The sequence below is a fragment of the Tribolium madens genome, unplaced genomic scaffold (assembly GCF_015345945.1).
Source record: "Tribolium madens isolate multiple individuals breed KSU strain unplaced genomic scaffold, Tmad_KSU_1.1 Scaffold_19;HRSCAF=116;Tcas5.2_LG9, whole genome shotgun sequence".
Classification (NCBI taxonomy): Eukaryota; Metazoa; Arthropoda; class Insecta; order Coleoptera; family Tenebrionidae; genus Tribolium; species Tribolium madens.
In genome coordinates, this window is record NW_025400983.1 from 10,428,594 (window position 1) to 10,446,303 (window position 17,710).

Here is a 17,710-nt window from a genome sequence, read left to right on the forward strand (position 1 = left end):
AGAAATGTAATGTTTCCAAATTTAAATACTCACACTGACATTTTATTTATTTCTTATAATTTAATCTGTGGCAAATAATAGTAAAATTTGTAATTATAACTGCAATAAATGTTGGCAATAAAGTTTACAAATGTTTATTTTCATAATTTACTTTTGGCTTAGTAGAGACAGTATTATTATTTATTGTTAATTAAGCTAACATTTAAACTTTACTTTTGAGACATTTGTATTTAATTTTCAAACAACTATACAAACTTTTTATTTATGGTGAGTATTTTTTGTTTAAGCTATATGAAAACGAAAATCAGTATACTAGACTTATACACAGTAAGATGATATAGAATAACAGAATTTACATAATTATATGACAAATTCACGTTTATACTATTTTATGAAGAAATAAGATTTTTTTAAGTAACATTCATATTCCACCGTTTTCATGTATTGTTATTTATTTTCATATTACTTAAGTGTCCGAAAATATGCGAGAATATGTCGTTTTGCACCTACAGACTGTTTCAGAACTCGCGCCCCAGAGAAAAATTTCAAGTAAGGTGAGATACCAGGAAGATTTTCCATCTTTTGACATATATTTTTTGACATTTGACATTTTTCATGTCTATTTGTTGTTACTGATATCCTTATACATACGTATGTTTTTTCAAAATAAATTAGTACAGGTAGCAAAAAAAACTGAAAAATTATTTTTAAAACAGAAATAAATAGTCAAAGTACAAAATTTAAACTCCTATAAATTCGAAACTTTTATAGATTTTTTATGTTTCTGGTATCTCACTTTAATTAATAAAAAATAGTATTGAGTATTAATTTCGATGTGTGAAGTTCAATTTCACACAAAATTACAGAAAAATTAGTATTTTGTTATCATTGCCTGCTGACTGACATATTAATCGTAGATTGTGTCTTTGGTGACAGCATAATTATACAAGGCAAACGAAGCAACAAATTTCATTCTCTTTTAATAGTTAATTTAATTAAGCTACAAATATTTACAGTACATACTGTATTAATTAAGTTTTGGTACTTTTTTTAGAAAACATTCCACGAAAAGGCATTTTCTTTTCAATATCTATATCCCACGAAATCTATTCTACTTATTATTATTTACTACCAATTAATTCTTTTGATCCTTAAAATCAGGAATAAAAAAAATTGATCACCGATTCTAATCACTTTATACGATTTAATCCGTTTTGTATTTCGAGCATTAATTTTTTAGTCTTCGGTTAATTTTTGGTTAATACAATGGATAAAATCTTCATAGGTTATCTGAGCCGTCGATTAATTTTTTTTTCTCTATCCACAAAGACAAATATCCACATCCTATTGTTTTTTTTTTGAAAAATCACAATTTTGTGAAACTTTTTGCAATTTGTTACATTTCCCATAAGGAAGATCTAGAGTTTGCAATATTCTTGCGCAAAATTATCTATGGAGTGCTTGATAACAATATAAATGTGGTAACACTTAATAAACCCTGTAATAGGTTTGTTAGAAAAAATGTAGAGTGTATTTAAATTACAGTTTTACGTAAATTATTTTTGTGTTAAAATGATTTTATCAATAATTAAAAGTGACTTTTGCAATTTTTTTTAAACTTTTTGGTAGATAATGTTTAATTAACGTGAAAATCATGGTTTGGAGGGGACCATTTTGTAATTTTTGTTTGAGACTAAGTACTGGAAAGGTGAACCAGTTATTTTTAGTTTTGTGAATAATTATTTTTGTGTAGTACACACTGAAAGTTTAATATTGATAATTTTCCGTCTTAGAACAACACCATATAATTATATTTTCCACGTTATAATTTTTTTATTGAATATTTATTGCATTGTTTAGAAAATTAACCTTTTACTACGTTCTATTACAATTTTCGATAACGATTTTTCTATTGTTTTCCGATGGAAAATTTACGTACATGTAAGTTTATTACAGTTTTGCCAATATGTGGAGACCTGGTAAATACAAGTTTAATAAAAGCAATAAACTGGTGAACGAATTTTTGTTTTTACTTGATAAATGGTTACATTTTCTAGGTATTTAACCAATTTACTAAAATTATTGAAATAATTGTACCTTTTACTAAGTCCAGTAGTCATGGTTATTCTTCCAATTTAAACTACTTCTGTTTTTTAAGAACTTTACACAACTAAGAACAGAGTAATAACTACTTTAAAGATGCAAGTAATGTCTCGGACTTTTCAGTGACCTTCATCTATTTGACTTAAGTTAACACAGGAAGAATATATTTTATGCCGTACAACCGGCATTTCATGTGATTTATTTGTAATTTTATCACTAATCTGTGAATTACTATGTAACCAAAATTTGAATAAAATCACGCTTATAATAATCCACGAATTTCCTGCTTTGTCCAGTTACAATGCAAAAACGCATACCTGTCCGCATTAGTATTGTTCCTTTTTTCAAAAAAAGTTCAGATGTAGATCGCGACTGTTATAAGGTATTTTTTCATCGTTTACATTTTTTATCAATATTCTGATTTTCTTTTTTATCGCGTTTTAGTTTATTTATCATTGAAGTACCGAAGAGATTTTTTCCAATTTTTGGGCTTACTTTTCCTTCAGTTGACAACACGATAATGCGCCTTTATCAAAAATCGAAAATAATTTAAGTTCATTTATATGTTAAATAAGTGTATGACCACATTAACAATATAATCTGATATTATCTTTTTCACAATAAGTACTTGATTTTGATGGGATCTTTACAGTAGTGATTTTGATTTTCATTCTGCAGTGATGATTTTTTTCACATCATGAAGCGACGAGGCTTTCAGCATTATGTATATGTGAGTAGTTTTGTAAAAATATTTTGGATTTTTGCATTTCTTTGAGAAGATTAAAATAACTTCAATTTGTGTTTACAATTATTTCGCAAGTGATTTTATTCCGAAATTGGTTCACTTTTTCGAAGAAGGAAAAAATTGCTTTACTATTTGATTTATAAAGATTTCTGCAAAGTCATAGGAACAATAACATTATCTAAGTGTCCTTTATCAGCTGTTGTTTTTGTGAAATCTTCTCCTTATTGGAGGAATTCATTTTTCAAATAATCTCAGTCACTATTTTGCTGCAAATATTGAAAATTGTGATGAGATCTGTATTAAGACATCGATTTGACGTCAAAATACCAATTTTGAGTTTATTGTGTCAACAGAGTTTCCCTCATTTCTGTTGATAAATTTTTACAAATAACGAAACAAATTGAAATTTGTAATTTTTAACTGTCCTTAATCAGTAATTGGTATTGATAATAGGCTGTCCGAAGTCTCTATCTTAATAGAACATCTAGAAATGTGAAGTGTCAATAACGAATTAGTACTTTTTGTACTTTCAAAATGAGTCGTAATCATTTTTAATTAATCTTTAATTTTTGTATTGTTTCTTATTAATTTGGGTATACTTTTCTGTTTCTAAAAATGTTTTTAGATTTATTTTTTGATGTGCAAAACCACAAAATTGATTTTATTTTGTCGGTAAATGGTAAATGGTTTGTGATAAATAATTTTATAATTTATATTGTTTGTTCTTCTGTGATAATTCTAATTTATTACTCAAAAATACGCGTACTATCCATTTTAGTAATACAATTATTATAACGAGTGTACAGGAAGAATCAAAATATGTACTACTCGTATAACAACATCAAAAATGCCGTAATTGTGTATAACTGTATATTTGTATAATTTGATTCCCTCTGTTGAACTCTAAGAATAGTTTATTAAATATTATGTTAGTGCATAAAATTATTATTATTTTGTTGAATTCGGAATCTTGAATTTTGTTATCACTATGGTATTTTTTATTATTTTGTTTTTTAATATATTATAATCTTTCATCTCGTCGAGTAAATGTAATCATATGCATAAATCTTTAATAAGCACTTTTTAAGTTTGATTTTCTGGGCTTTGTGGGTAGCCTATTTGTTATTTTTATGACAGGTTTCATTATTTTGGTTCTAACTAAACCGTAACGAATTAATGTTATAAAATAAAGGATTGATTGTGTAATTTTAAAGAAATATTTTAGCTACAGGGGGCTACTTTAGGTTTTTTATTTTTTTAAGTATTTTAAATTCTATATTTCGGAAAAACTACTTTATTTTTTCTGTAATAAATTAGTAATAAAAAGTGACTGCAATTTTTTGTTATTAGTAATGTAAATGAGAAAATTATAATTTCTGCAATGTTAAAAATATTGAAAAAAACTCTTGTTTTGTGGAGTTTGGAAAAATATAGGCATAATGTTTTTTTTTCATGACTGTTTTTTCACTTTTTACGGTCTTGGACTTCTTACTTGTTCCAATATTTCGAACATTCCTTTTAGAGCAAAAAATGTTGATGTCTTTTTTGTTTTGTCACTGTACAAATATTACTTACATTTTCTGTTAGCCCCCTTCACAATGTCGGGCCCCTCGAATAGTGCCCCCAAACAGCGTCATAGTATCGCCGGTGCTCACCCAGCTGTCGAATCCTCTCGTCGACGTCCATCATTTCTAACTCTTCATATTCCGGAAACAAACTGGAGAGGTTCTTTAAGTCAATTGCATTTACCAACTTTCACCCTCACAACACCCGAAGGCGACCAAAGTAACAAAAAATTCAGCTTTGGACTTGGAATCAGGCGACATTCACATACCGTTAGTTAATGCATGATGTTCGATAAATTAACTCCGTTATAGCCCCCGAAATAACGCTTTGTTTTATGATCATTCTAAATTTACAAACACAATTCCGCTATAAAGATTAAGCCAAAAGACGGATTATTTTCGTACCGTGACTGAGGTGTATTAACAAAAGGTTTGTTGCTGCATTAATTTTGCTAATTGTGCGTTTTTTGACACTAATAAAACTACTTATAACAAGATGGAGGTACAATTAGTGAGAGATTTTTTGATTTGATTTGATTTTTTGTTTGACAGACGCTGCACCGCAGTGAGTCGATGGTGTCTTTGTGTTTCCGGACTCTGTCAGGATTCATCAACGACGACAACCTCCAAGGCCTCAAAAACCTCCTTGAGAACAAGCAAGTCCAGGTCGACGACCGCGACGAGAATGGCACTACGGCCCTTATGCTCGCCGCGACGAAGGGCCGTTCGGCCTTCGTCCGCGAACTCTTGGCCTATGGCGCCGACGCCAACGCCGAAGATTGCGACTCGTGGACGGCCCTTCTGTGTGCCTCCAAAGAAGGGCACGCGGATATCGTCCTACAACTCCTCGAACATAACGCCAACATTGAGCACCGAGACATGGGCAATTGGACGTCTCTGATGTGGGCCACGTACAAAGGGCGCACCGACGTGGTGAACCTCCTCCTCGAAAAGGGGGCTGAGGTGAATGCCCACGGGAATTACCACATCTCTTCGCTATTGTGGGCCGCAGGTCGGGGCTACACGGAGATCACCGCGGCTTTGATCAGTCACGGGGCCAAAGTGAATGTGGGGGATAAGTATGGGACGACGGCCTTGGTGTGGGCCTCGAGGAAGGGCTACACTGAGATAGTGGCAATGTTGTTGAGAGCGGGGGCGAATGTGGATACGGCCGGGATGTACTCGTGGACGGCTTTACTGATGGCGACTCAAGGGAATTTTGTCGATGTTGTGAACCTTCTCCTGGAGTATAAACCGAACGTTAATGCGTTAGATAAAGATGGATGCAGTGCACTCACGATCGCTTGTAAAGAAGGCAATAATGAGATTGTCACAGCTCTAATCGCCGCCGGGGCTTACATCAATATACAAGTTAGTTAATTTTTTATTTTTTAAACTGGGTTTGAGGTTGGTAATATCTGCAAAAAATTCAAATCTGGTTTAATTGAGAGGTAAAAGAAAGATATACAACGCGTTTACGGTGGTTAAACAAAAAATAGAACAAAAATTTGATTTAAAATAAAAGTATTGAGGATTTTGATTGATTGAGAAATAGAGTAATAAAGTATTACTAACCAAGTTAATGTACTTTATAAAAATGTTTTGGTTTTGCCAATTTAAATCTATAGTATATACAGGGTTAAAAAAGATTGTAAGAAGATAATAGTATCTCCGAAACCATTACTTTGCCAAAATAAACTTTTTGTTTATTTTGGCTTATATTATAACCTTCTTAAATAAATATTGTACAATCTTTTTTTTAACACCCTGTAGAGAATAGATTGCACCGAGGGACCGTTAACATTGTAAATTTTCGTAATTTCATCGAAATTGCATTTCTAAGTTACAGGAATTTTTCTAGAATTCCTGGAATTTTTTTGGAATTAGAATTAGTTGTATAAGTACATTTTTTTTAATTAACGGCCCCTTGGATTGCACTAAAAAAAATTTTTTCCAATGAATAAATATTTTTACAAATAAGCTTTCATTTTCTTTAAAATTACCACATTATGGTTTTTACGTGTTTCTTGAAGTTGAAATAAGTAAATTTTATGAAAATGTGGGGAGGGGGGAACGGGATATAGTTATGTTCCCTAGTTTATACATAAATCAAGAAATCAAAAAAAGGATTTTTCAATCAAGCTTACTCACAATGTTTTTTATATTAAAGCAAAACAACACTAACCAGTTAAAAAAAATATATTTTGCGTCTGAAAGAAACCTTATTTCGTATACCAATGCTTTAGTGAGCTATTTCACCACCGATTCGAGTGCTGAAATAGACTAGTACAATTTACTTTCTAGAGGTTGGCAATGGTGATTTTCAGTGGCGTTTTGAGCGACTTCTCTTTTTTCAGGTGGTATGCATCAAGTATTTGTAGTATTCATTGTTAATTCAACAAAATTGTGAAAAATACTTGAGACTTGACACTTCGGAACTCAAACTTTCATTTGACATTTATTACCAACCACAACCTTATTAGAGCAAACGTTACTAAATTTTGAAAAATTAACTTTGATGTACGTAAAACGCGCAAAATAGAAAAAATAGCACAAAAACTTGTTTTATAAGTAATTTGTGGAAACTTGTTCTTTATAAAACTCGCACTTTGCTGCTCGTTTCATAAACCTAAAGTCGTTCCACAAAACTTGCCTTACGAAACGCGTTCTTTATATACAATTTTTTGACTAATTCGGTGCTTTACAGGACCGTTTCGGCGATACCAACCTAATCCACGCCGTCAAAGGCGGCCATCGCTCCTGCGTCGAATCCCTGCTGAAAAAATACGCCGACGTGGACATCGCCGGCAAAGATCAAAAAACGGCAATTTACATGGCGGTCGAAAAAGGCAACATTGCTATCGTCAAACTCCTTTTAAGCGCAAATCCCGACCTCGAAATCGCAACCAAAGATGGCGACACTCCACTTTTGAAAGCTGTACGTTCTCGTAACGCCGAAATCGTTCAATTACTACTCGACAAAAAAGCAAAAGTCTCGGCTGCTGACAAAAAAGGCGATACGGCTTTACATATCGCGATGAGAGCGCGTTCGAAAGGAATTGTTGAAATTTTATTACGTAACCCGAAACATAGTCAACTGCTTTACCGGCCGAATCGGGCCGGGGAAACCCCATACAATATCGATATTAACCACCAGAAAACAATCCTCGGGCAGATTTTTGGTGCAAGTAAGTTGTGTAAAGAATTCCAAATTAGATTTCCAACACGAAATGATGTTTCAGGGCGGTTGAACACCAACGAAGACAATGAAAATATGTTAGGTTATGATTTGTATAGTAGCGCACTTGCTGATATTTTAAGTGAGCCTTCACTCTCGATGCCGATTACCGTAGGGCTTTATGCGAAATGGGGTAGTGGTAAATCGTTCCTTCTTAATAAATTGAGAGAAGAAATGAAGAATTTTGCACGAGAATGGGTGGACCCAGTGTTTCAATTTACAAGTCTCATGTTTCTGGTTTTGTTGCATTTTTCGCTGATTGTGGGCACTATAGTCGGACTTACGGTCCAAAACTGGATCATTGGGCTGTCAACAGCAGTGGCTTTTCTTTTAATTTCTTACATTTTCCTCGCTTTGGTCTGGTTTGCTAATAAAAGATACGACTGGGATTGGCCCTACAATTTCAACGTGAAACTGACCCGGAAATTGAATAACATCAAACTGATTTTGCAAGTTTTGTTTTGTAATCCACCAGGAGCGGTGCCCTATGATGGAGTTTCCGCCAATCCCATCAGGTGAGACACTTTTAAACAACTCTAAAGTTTGTTACAACTCGAGAAAACTTTCAGATTTTATTTCACTGACCAAACTCGAGTAAGTAGTACGGCCGGTGGTGAAAACTCAGTCGTCCAAATGATTGGATCTTTGTACGACGCTATAGAAAATGATTACGGGGCGTTAGCCACTCGACTATACCGAGCTTTTAAGCCAAAACCAGTGAAATCATCATCGACTTGGAAACTACGCAAAGTGTGTTGCGTCCCATATGTTGCCCTTTTTGAGATAATTTTTCTCTGTGTATTAGTCGGAACTTGTGCCTTGACTGTGTACTTAGTCCACGTCAATTCTGATGATAATAACTCACACGAAATGGTCCGTTTTACTCTTCAGATTGTTTTACTCACCGATGCACTTCTTTTGGGTGTCGCTGTAGTCGCAAATGTCTACACTTGGAGCAAATTATTTAAGTCTGTATTATTTTCGCAACGACGCCATCTGCAACGAACCATAGCCAGACTCGAGACGCTTAAGTCGGAGGGCTTTTTACAAGCTCTAAGACAAGAGGTAGTAATACACACTTGGATTTAACTTGTCGAAATAACAAATTTTGTTTAGGTGAATTTAATGAAAGATATGGTGAAATGTTTGGACAGTTTGAGTTCACAACAGACTCGTTTAGTTATAGTCGTCGATGGTTTGGATAGTTGTGAACAAGACAAAGTCTTGTTAATTTTAGACACCGTTCATATGTTATTCTCAGACGCCACTAGCCCGTTCATTGTGATATTAGCAATAGATCCTCATGTTATAGCAAAGGTAAGTAGCTTGAAATTTTGACATGATTTTGCGAAATTTCTTTTTAATGCTTTTGTTTATATTCAAACAGGTGGCTTGGGAACAGGTCAGTTTAAAAAATGGGTCCGGTCTTTGTTTTTTATTCTCACCTAACCTCTGTCAATGTCTAGTCGTGTTGTGCTTTAACCTTTCTCTACTTTTTAAAATAGTAAAATTGAGCTCTTATCTAAAATAAACTAAAACATTATAACATACAGAGTGAACAAAAAGTGTGGAATTAAGCGTTTTTTGATATCAAATGTGTACCTAATCATTTTTAAATAATAAAGTTTTTTTTGACACTTACAGACGTCACACGAGTAATAATGAGCCGAAAAATTTTTTTTAAGTAACCAAAAATATTTTTCAAGATCAAAGATAAAGTGAATATGAAAATATTTAGTTTTAATTAATGAAATATAGTGATTGTATTTTTATTTGAAAAAAACTTGGGGCCTGAAGTGTTTTTAGGCTTATTACTTATGGGAGCGTCTATACAGGTTGCGCCAGAACTCGCGCCCCAGAGAAAAAGAAAAAGGTAAGATACCAGGAACATGGAAAAAATGTTAAAAAAATTTTATCTATAAAAATTTCGAAGTTATGGGGGTTTAAAGTTTGCACTTTCACTCTATTTATTTCTGTTGGAAGAATAATTTTCCAAGTTTTTTTTGCTATAGGCTATTAAAAGAGGAAACAAGGAAGCTGTATCCTAAATTGTAACTCTGTTTAATGTTATTTGTAGCTTTTATTGGCAAAATTTTTGTCCCCCTACTAAATAATTACTAATTATATAATTACTAATTTAATTACTAATATTTTATTAGTATTAATTAGAGGTCATTTTGTATATTTTAATTTGAATCATACGTTTATTAGTTTCTTCAAAAAAGAAATAGTTTAAACACAAAACGCTTGCCCCAACACTTTTTGTTCACACTATAGACGACATTCTATTAAAAAAAATACAACACATTTTGCATTTTGAAACACCTTGAATAACAGTCTTAAATATTGTAGGCTTAAAATACATTTTGCAAAATGACGCCATTTTATAAAATAATAAAATTATATCATTTATGTCCCAGACTATGATTTTTTTAAATACATAAGAAGTAAAGAAAAGTACTACCTATACTAATAAGACACTCTTTATGTATGTATCTTTAAAATGTAGTTTAGAGAAGGCTTTATGACGCTACGAAAACAATGTTGTGGTAATAAGAGCCCAATTTTACTTTTTTTGTAAAAATATGTTATCATGTGGGTAATTCCAGGCTGTTGAAATGAACACAAGGCGATTGTTTAGCGAAAACAACATCGGCGGCCACAATTACTTAAGCAACATGGTGCACCTACCCTTTTACTTGCAAAATTCGGGGCTGCGTAAAGTCAAAGTGGCTCAGCAGACTGCGCAGGCGCATAGGAAGCAAACGGGTGCTTGGACCGAAAATGAGGAAAGTCTTAGTAATTTCTTGGCGCGTTCTGTATGTCGTTTTTTCATATTAAAAAAAAATAGAAATCAATATTGAATTTTAGTCGTCGAGTCGCCGATTATCAAGCGAGAGTGCCATAATGTCAAGTCAAGAGAAATTAAAACCGCCAGGTCGGAAAAATTCACGCAAACTTAAACTTTCCGAATCGGTTGCGAGTTCAATCGGGTCGAATTTGAACAAAATTGGAGGGGCACAAGACTTGACTAAGATGCTGCTCACTGATGATTATTTCAGTGATGTTAATCCAAGGTCGATGAGGAGGCTTATGAACGTTGTTTATATCACTGGAAGGTTGTTGAAAGCGTTTCAGATTGATTTTAATTGGTACAGGTTGGCGTCCTGGATTAATATAACCGAACAATGGCCCTTTAGGACGTCTTGGATTATTTATCATTATGAGTTGTATGAGGATGGTTTAGATGACAATACTTCACTTAAGTCAATTTTTGATAAGTAAGGATTTATCAATGTCGTGATTAGTGATAATTTATTCGTTGTAGAATTCGACCCCACATTCCAACTGTTAAAGACACCGAACCTCTCCTCGAGCTCGACAGAGACGAGAAGAAGTTTGATATTTTTCTTACTTTTCATCGCTCAAGCTTGTTGGTTAGTGATTTGAAAATATTTCTGCCGTTTACTATTAATCTAGACCCCTATTTAAAGAAAGTAATTAAAGGTATTTTAAGAAATTACATGAATGTATCGTGTTATTTTTTTGTAATTGTTTTAGAAGAAACTCAATCTTTGGATGATGATGGGTTATTGATGACAACCCCACGTAACTTATCTGTGCTTCCAACAATGTCATGGTCGAATCCAGCGAACCCAGAATGGGTGTCATCTCGACCAGGCCTAACCCGACGCAATCGCCCATCTTCCAAACCCACGATGTACCAACAACCAACGGGGCTTATTGGGTGGCCCTCCTATGAACCAGTGCAAGTTACCAACCCGCAAATGATACCACTAGCCCCAGTGACAACACTTGCTGTAAATCACTTCCGAGTAATTAATTCCAATTAATTAATAAACTAATTTTTTAGCCGGAGGTTTTTGAAAAACGGTTATCAACGCTAAGTGTGGATGGAGTGTGCAAATTGTTAGGTGTAATGGAAGATTTGGATTCGGCCGCAGTTCCTGATTATTGTAAAGTGATTAAACAGCACAATATTAGTGGAAAGGTTTTGCTTCATTGTGATTTAGATGAGTTGAAAAAGGTATAAAAATGGAGTTTTTGTAATTTTTTGTGAGAGTTTTTTTTCTTCCAGTTGTTGAATATGTCGTTTGGAGATTGGGAAATGTTCAAAGTGTTGTTAATTTCCTTGCGAGAGCATGAAGTCAGTAATGTTTTCAGGCACGACGAGACGACTAAGCGAGTACCTAAGCCCGAGCGTAAAAGTAAGTATTTGAATTTTGCTTTAAGTTTTTACAATTTTTGTTAAATACTCGTAATATCTGATAAATGACACAGAGGGCGTCTCAAGATAAAAAATAATACTAAATAAAGCTCGTATTCTAATATCTGAAAAAATCGCCATAGGTTTGGAATTAAATATTTAGGTTCATTATATTTTTATTTTTTTTATTAAAGAACTAAATTTTTCAATATTTATGTTTTTTAATTTTACAAAACTGATTGGACTTTTTCATTGCTTTGTAGCTTTGTAGTCAATTTATAGTCTATAATATGATATGAATATAATATGAATTATCAAACTCTAATGAGAATTGCAAATTTTTAGACTAAAAATTCATTATTTACAGCTAGCGTCACTAAAAACAGCCAGACTGAAAAAGACAGTAAGGAAATAAACCAACGAAAACAAAGCGTAATGGAAAAACAGGTAACTACTTTTTCTTTTATTTTTTCTTATAGTTTTTCCAGCGATAGATTGGACTTTTTAAATAAGATTATATAAAGTGTTCGGAAAAGAGTTGTAAGATTTGAGGGGGTGGTTTCCTAGGTCAAAATAACAAAAAAAGTTATGGACCCATGTCCGGCAATGCTTCCTACGGGAGTTAGAGCGATAATTCGCTCTTATATGAAAAAAATCACTGCGTTGGTTGCTTTTTGGAATTAAGGTTGATGCAAATCTCGTTTTTCTCAAAAACTGTGCGTTAATTAATAACACAAGAGACATTATTTGAAGAAAATTAGCCAGTAAAAAACTTCCTACGTAAAGTTTTACGACTTAAATAGATCTGACCCTAGTATCTCCGGCTCCCCTAATTAGGATCCACTATTTTTGATGTCACCAATAGGTTTAGCGGCAAAAAATTACTCCGGATGCAAAAACTTATATCCACCAGTTACTGAGATAATTGTAAAAGCGGAGGTTTTTTTTGCCCGCCTTTTACAGGAAGCTCCCTCAGGAAGCAGTTCCGGACATTGGTCTATAAGAACTTTTTTCTTATTTTGACCCAGGGAACCACCCCCAAAAATTTTTTAACGTATTTCCGGACACATGTATAAATAAAAATATTACAATAATAATTTACACGGATAACACAAGGCGACAAAAAAAAGTCATGTCGTGACAACTTGACAAATTTTATATCATTTTGTTGGTCTCAGTAAGACAAATCAAATGCACTAAAAAAAAATTCAAAAAGTCCACACACTTTAAACTAAATAATTTTTTTCTAATTTAAATGGATTTAAAATACTTTAACTTTAAAAAATCATTACTCAATAACTACTAGGCCGATTTCCTCATTCGAAAGTGATTAGAAAGCATTTGCCCAGAACATTTTCAAAAAAAGTTCAAAAAGCTAAAAGAAAGTGAACAAGTCGAAATCTGAATGGAAAGTGATTTCATTTGAAAAAGTTTTCCCCTTATATTTAAGACTCGTGCCTTAAACTTCTAGATCCTCTTTGCTTAATGCTCAGTGGTCATTTTTACAACAAAAAAACTCTTTATTTGCTTTAATTAGTACGCAGGTACTCTTTATTTGTTTTAAGTAAACAAACAGTTTTTGTTAATTGTAATTAGAACAAAGAAGATGCAGTTAACCATTTTTAAGCAAAAGAAGAGTTTTAAAACAAATACTTTTATAAAAATGCAATTTTAAGTATGATTAACATGCATTTCTCCCATATGGAGCAATGCTTGATTAGCAAACCATAACTTCAAAAAATCATATCTTGAAAATTACTCGGTATATTTGTTTGAAAATTTGGATTACAACTAATAAAGAGATGCTCTACAGATGGTAATGATGAAAAAAAAAATTCTCGTAGGGTTTTTCTTAGATTATTTCGATTTACTTCGAACTTCTTCGAAAACTGTTAAGTTAAAGTATTTTAAATTCATTTAAATTAGAAAAAAATTATTTTATCAAAGTGTGTGCATTTGATTTGTCTCACTGAGACGAAAAAAATGATATAAAATTTGTCAAGTTGTCACGACATGACTTTTTTTTTGTCGCCTTGCGTAAATGGAATGAGATAGTGTTTTCGCATAATTTCTTGACAAAAAAGTTTACAAGTGATTCAAACATATAATATACAAAATTTATTTTCTTTGACTATATTTTTGGTAATTTTTATGTTTCAAAAAGTCCAAGTTATCGCTGTAAAAATTATGTTACTAGATTTTTAATAAATGAAATTTTTGTGATTTGCTTTCGTGTTGTGTAGTACCAGGTGAGCTTAGCTTTTTTCGATTTTATATTTTATTTGATTGATAATGTTTATTTTAGGTGACTCTCGAAGAGCAGATGATTTGTGGTGCCCTCCAGACGTTGAACGAGGAAGCATGCGAAGACGTCCTTGAAGAAACCGAAGAGAAAGAAACAAAAATAACAATCGAACCCGACGTTCCCCAAACATCGGTGATTCCTCCTAGTCCCGACTCGAATCAAGGTGAATCTCACGTTGCACGTAAACGAAGCACAGAAAAAATAAAGAAAGTCAGTTATGACGAAAGCGTAATGAAGCACGATGGGGCACCACTTAAAAAGAAAACTAACAATGAGGCTTCCGCTAGTGGTGGGGGAATCAAACGAGATTAAAAATTACGCAAAGCAATAAATCAGCAGTATTATTTTAAGGGCCATATTACGTTTTATTATTAAGTTTTTCACCGATTTCTTCCAATTCTAGTCTTGGAAAATTATATATTTCTTTTATATGCAGTTATTGAATTCACGGTTGCATGTATGCTAACCTGTACCATCTTTTGTATCTACCTCTAGCACTATTTATTTATTTTGTAGATTGTGATTAATTACCACAATAAAGTATTTTATTACCGTGCATGTGTTTTGTTTCTTTTCGTGTGTTGTACATATTTGTTGTGAATTCAATAGCTGTGTATATTGCTGGTGGCGGTTGTGTCTAACTTTGCACTTGTAACACGGCTTGTGTGGCGTTAACACCGTGCTTAGTCGCTTCTTTTGTTTAGATTTTCCTCGAGGTTACCGTTCTCGTACGAACAGCTCGAGCGGCGTAGGTGAGACTGAGTTTGTTTTGTTACAATCCTCGCCAATAGGTCACATGCACTGGCAACCTATAAGTATTTCAATAGGAGGCAATTCGGAGAGCCTAAGCGAACACAGTTCGAGGTGTAGTTCGCAGCCACCTTCACCCGGTAAGCCCAAACCTTACTTACCTCACTCAAATGTCAAATACGTCACGTGACCGGCTGTATTTCTAGTTACAGAACGCCGGTTCTCAAACGGTATCAAACTCTCGAATTTAAAATCGAGCCACCATTGTGAAGACGCGCCGAAAAAGGGTCGTCACGTGGTCATCAAAACCGACTGTGGTGACCCCTCCCACATAAGCGTGGTTTTCAACCAATCAGACACCAAAACTCCCCTCCTCCAGGAGTTCAACGTGCGGCCAAACTCGCTCCAATTGGTCAAAAGTGACAAGTCACAAAAACCCGTCATGCGAAACCGATCCAAGTCTATAGACTGTCAAAAGAAGAAGAGTGATAAAAATTTCGAAAAGCTTCATCGTTTGAAAGAAAAGTTACTTCACTCGAGCCCCGAATTGAATGAAAATGCGAGCGATAATGAGAGCACTCCCCTCGTGTCTGAAGTATCAACGCCGTCAAAGTCGGGTCAAAGCTCCGAAATGAAATCCTCAAACTCGAATAGTTTTCCTCTGTCTCCCATCTCACAGAAAAGTCTGTCACCTGAAATTAAACATCGGCAGACGCGAAGTGAACAAAATTTAACAGATACGACTGATGTGAGCCCCGTTCTCTCATTCCATGACAATTACTTAAGTAATGTTGGTGGGAGTAGTAGTGGGGGGAATAGCTTGTCCCCTAAAGTCACACTAACGCGGACCATGTCCGAATGTACTTCAGTTTCAGGAATGATCAGCTCCTGCAGTAATATTAGTCTACGTAGTAAGAATTCACAAAGTTCTGGACATCTGTCACGGCAAAACGCTTTAGATTCCGAGGAAAATCTTGCCGATTGTTATTGTGATCCCAGTAGAGAAGGGTGAACACCTTTCTTTATTTTTAAACAGTATTTATTTCGAATAGAGCAATAGAGGTCTATTTATATTTTGTGATTGTTAATTAGACTTCCCCAATAAATCTGTTACATTTATTGTTTGTTTTCTAGTCTAAAATCTAGAACTATACATCAACTTGGCTACCAAATTAAGTAGAGCGCCCTCTGTTTAACAATACCAAGTCCTTTCTTTCTCTTGTCACAACTCTGGTTTGTATTTTGGCCGTACGTAGGGTGGAGGGTTGGGCCGGCAGTGCACTCCTCGGTTTATAGTCGACGTGGGGCTATTAGTGTGACTTCTTGACAGTAGAATAGGGTCAGGTGATAGGGTCATTTCGCGATTGTTTGACAAGCTTCGCAATGATTGGGTGGCGCGATGGATCGTCGCGTATTGGTTGAGTTCGTCGGGGGGCGTGTCTTCCATACGTTTCGATCTGTCAAAACACAATAGGTCATTGACACACATCTCACTTGCCAACTCGGGAAACAAATTAGTCAAACCACCCTTCACGCATGATTAAAGCCAAAACAGTTACCTGTAATAATCATCACAAATGTGAAACAAGTTATAGAAAAAAACTTCGCTCTCGGTGTCTTTTCTGTAATTCGTGTGATTTTTGTGTATTTTGAAACGTGAATGATGAAAAATACTTACATCCCCTCGTGATGGAAGCACAGAATTAGGGAAAGTACCAAAGCGAGGAAAATCATGACGAACATGGGTACCAAAATTGTGAATAAAAATTCATGAAGATAACTTCTTTGCGGCACCTCACTTTTCAAGACTGTCTCCCAGCGGTCCTCGTACGCGTTTTCGACTGAATTTAGCAGTTTTTCTTTGGCTACGCTTTGATGAAGCGCTGAGTTATTGTCATCGATCTGAAAAATTAATTTTGAAATGGTTTGCGACTTGGCTATTTTTGCATGATATGCGTACGAGTCTAAAGGAACACCAGTCCATGTGAAATCCCGAATTTCGAAACAGTCTTTCTACTTTAGTTCTTTTAAAATCGCGAGGGCATGGGTAAGACGCCTTCCACAGAGGTCTGACTTCCTCCTGAAGTTCTGTTAATTCAGGCGAAAATGGTGATTGGCTTCCTAATCTTAAAACAACTCTAAAAATTATTTTTTATTATTTACATGTGTTCAATTTTATTTGATTTAAATGTACCCTTCGCCCTCGGTGGGGTTCAAAGGTTTCCTTGCCCCTAATTTAATCGCAGACGAAAGAAAAGTGACATAGAGGTCATTTTCACTGTCTTTCCACAACACCTTCCTATAAATATCCTTCAAGCTGTCCATCCTTTCTACTTCAAACATATTATCAACGTTCAAATTATCAATTTTCATATGCACTTCATATTTCGCAGGATTTAATTTTTCTGAGACATGTATATTGATATGTTCATGTCTGGTTTCGTACGTTTTGCGATTCAAAGCAATGACTTCCAACTGAATATTTGCGTTGTTTTGGCTCGGGGGTACCCCAAATAAGTATCCACAGTGGTGTAGTGGACTGAAGACGTAGTTTATCCATGAGGGTAAATCAGGGGCGTTTAGGAGCGATGGTTGATAAACAAATTGATCAGCTTTGCCCTCGTATGTCCAGTTGAACATGGGGGGGTTTACAATGATTTCGAACACTTCGGTCATTAAAACATTTTCGTCTTTTGCTGAAATGGCACTTACAAATGTAAAAATTAAGGAAAATAGAAGCATTTTCGGAAGTGAATGAGAAATCAATAGTTGAGTG

The 17,710-nt window shown here is 34.3% G+C and overlaps 2 protein-coding genes across 10 annotated transcripts in view; one reads left to right on the forward strand and one right to left on the reverse strand.

Annotated features, from left to right (window-relative positions):
• The window catches only part of LOC123015920 (kinase D-interacting substrate of 220 kDa B), a 20,701-nt gene extending 4,648 nt beyond the window's left edge, over positions 1 to 16,053 (forward strand). For 4 of the 8 annotated variants that reach the window (XM_044415998.1, XM_044415993.1, XM_044415995.1 and 1 more), the window contains exons 2-17: positions 4,966 to 5,784; positions 7,121 to 7,601; positions 7,656 to 8,166; positions 8,221 to 8,716; positions 8,768 to 8,968; positions 9,039 to 9,053; positions 10,261 to 10,470; positions 10,523 to 10,932; positions 10,980 to 11,158; positions 11,213 to 11,472; positions 11,526 to 11,699; positions 11,751 to 11,880; positions 12,247 to 12,326; positions 14,185 to 14,347; positions 14,889 to 15,074; positions 15,141 to 16,053. In XM_044415998.1, the coding sequence (XP_044271933.1) occupies positions 4,987 to 5,784; positions 7,121 to 7,601; positions 7,656 to 8,166; positions 8,221 to 8,716; positions 8,768 to 8,968; positions 9,039 to 9,053; positions 10,261 to 10,470; positions 10,523 to 10,932; positions 10,980 to 11,158; positions 11,213 to 11,472; positions 11,526 to 11,699; positions 11,751 to 11,880; positions 12,247 to 12,326; positions 14,185 to 14,347; positions 14,889 to 15,074; positions 15,141 to 15,946 (5,100 nt within the window). In that variant the 5' untranslated portion in view covers positions 4,966 to 4,986 and the 3' untranslated portion in view covers positions 15,947 to 16,053. Of the gene's footprint in view, positions 1 to 4,435; positions 4,684 to 4,704; positions 4,844 to 4,965; positions 5,785 to 7,120; positions 7,602 to 7,655; positions 8,167 to 8,220; positions 8,717 to 8,767; positions 8,969 to 9,038; positions 9,054 to 10,260; positions 10,471 to 10,522; positions 10,933 to 10,979; positions 11,159 to 11,212; positions 11,473 to 11,525; positions 11,700 to 11,750; positions 11,881 to 12,246; positions 12,327 to 14,184; positions 14,348 to 14,888; positions 15,075 to 15,140 lie in introns of those variants that run through there. The other 4 variants (XM_044415991.1, XM_044415999.1, XM_044415996.1 and 1 more) reach the window with 4 other exon arrangements.
• LOC123015921 (epsilon-sarcoglycan) lies at positions 16,037 to 17,709 on the reverse strand. 2 transcript variants are annotated; one of them, XM_044416000.1, is made up of 5 exons: positions 17,129 to 17,709; positions 16,895 to 17,072; positions 16,613 to 16,836; positions 16,494 to 16,556; positions 16,037 to 16,391 (listed from the first exon to the last, which is right to left on the reverse strand). In XM_044416000.1, exons 1-5 carry the CDS (start codon positions 17,674 to 17,676, stop codon positions 16,157 to 16,159), a joined length of 1,248 nt encoding a protein of 415 aa, XP_044271935.1. In that variant the 5' UTR covers positions 17,677 to 17,709; the 3' UTR covers positions 16,037 to 16,156. The 2 variants fall into 2 exon arrangements, with proteins under 2 accessions (XP_044271935.1, XP_044271936.1); XM_044416001.1 differs by lacking the exon at positions 16,494 to 16,556.
• Between the last annotated feature and the right edge of the window lies 1 nt (position 17,710).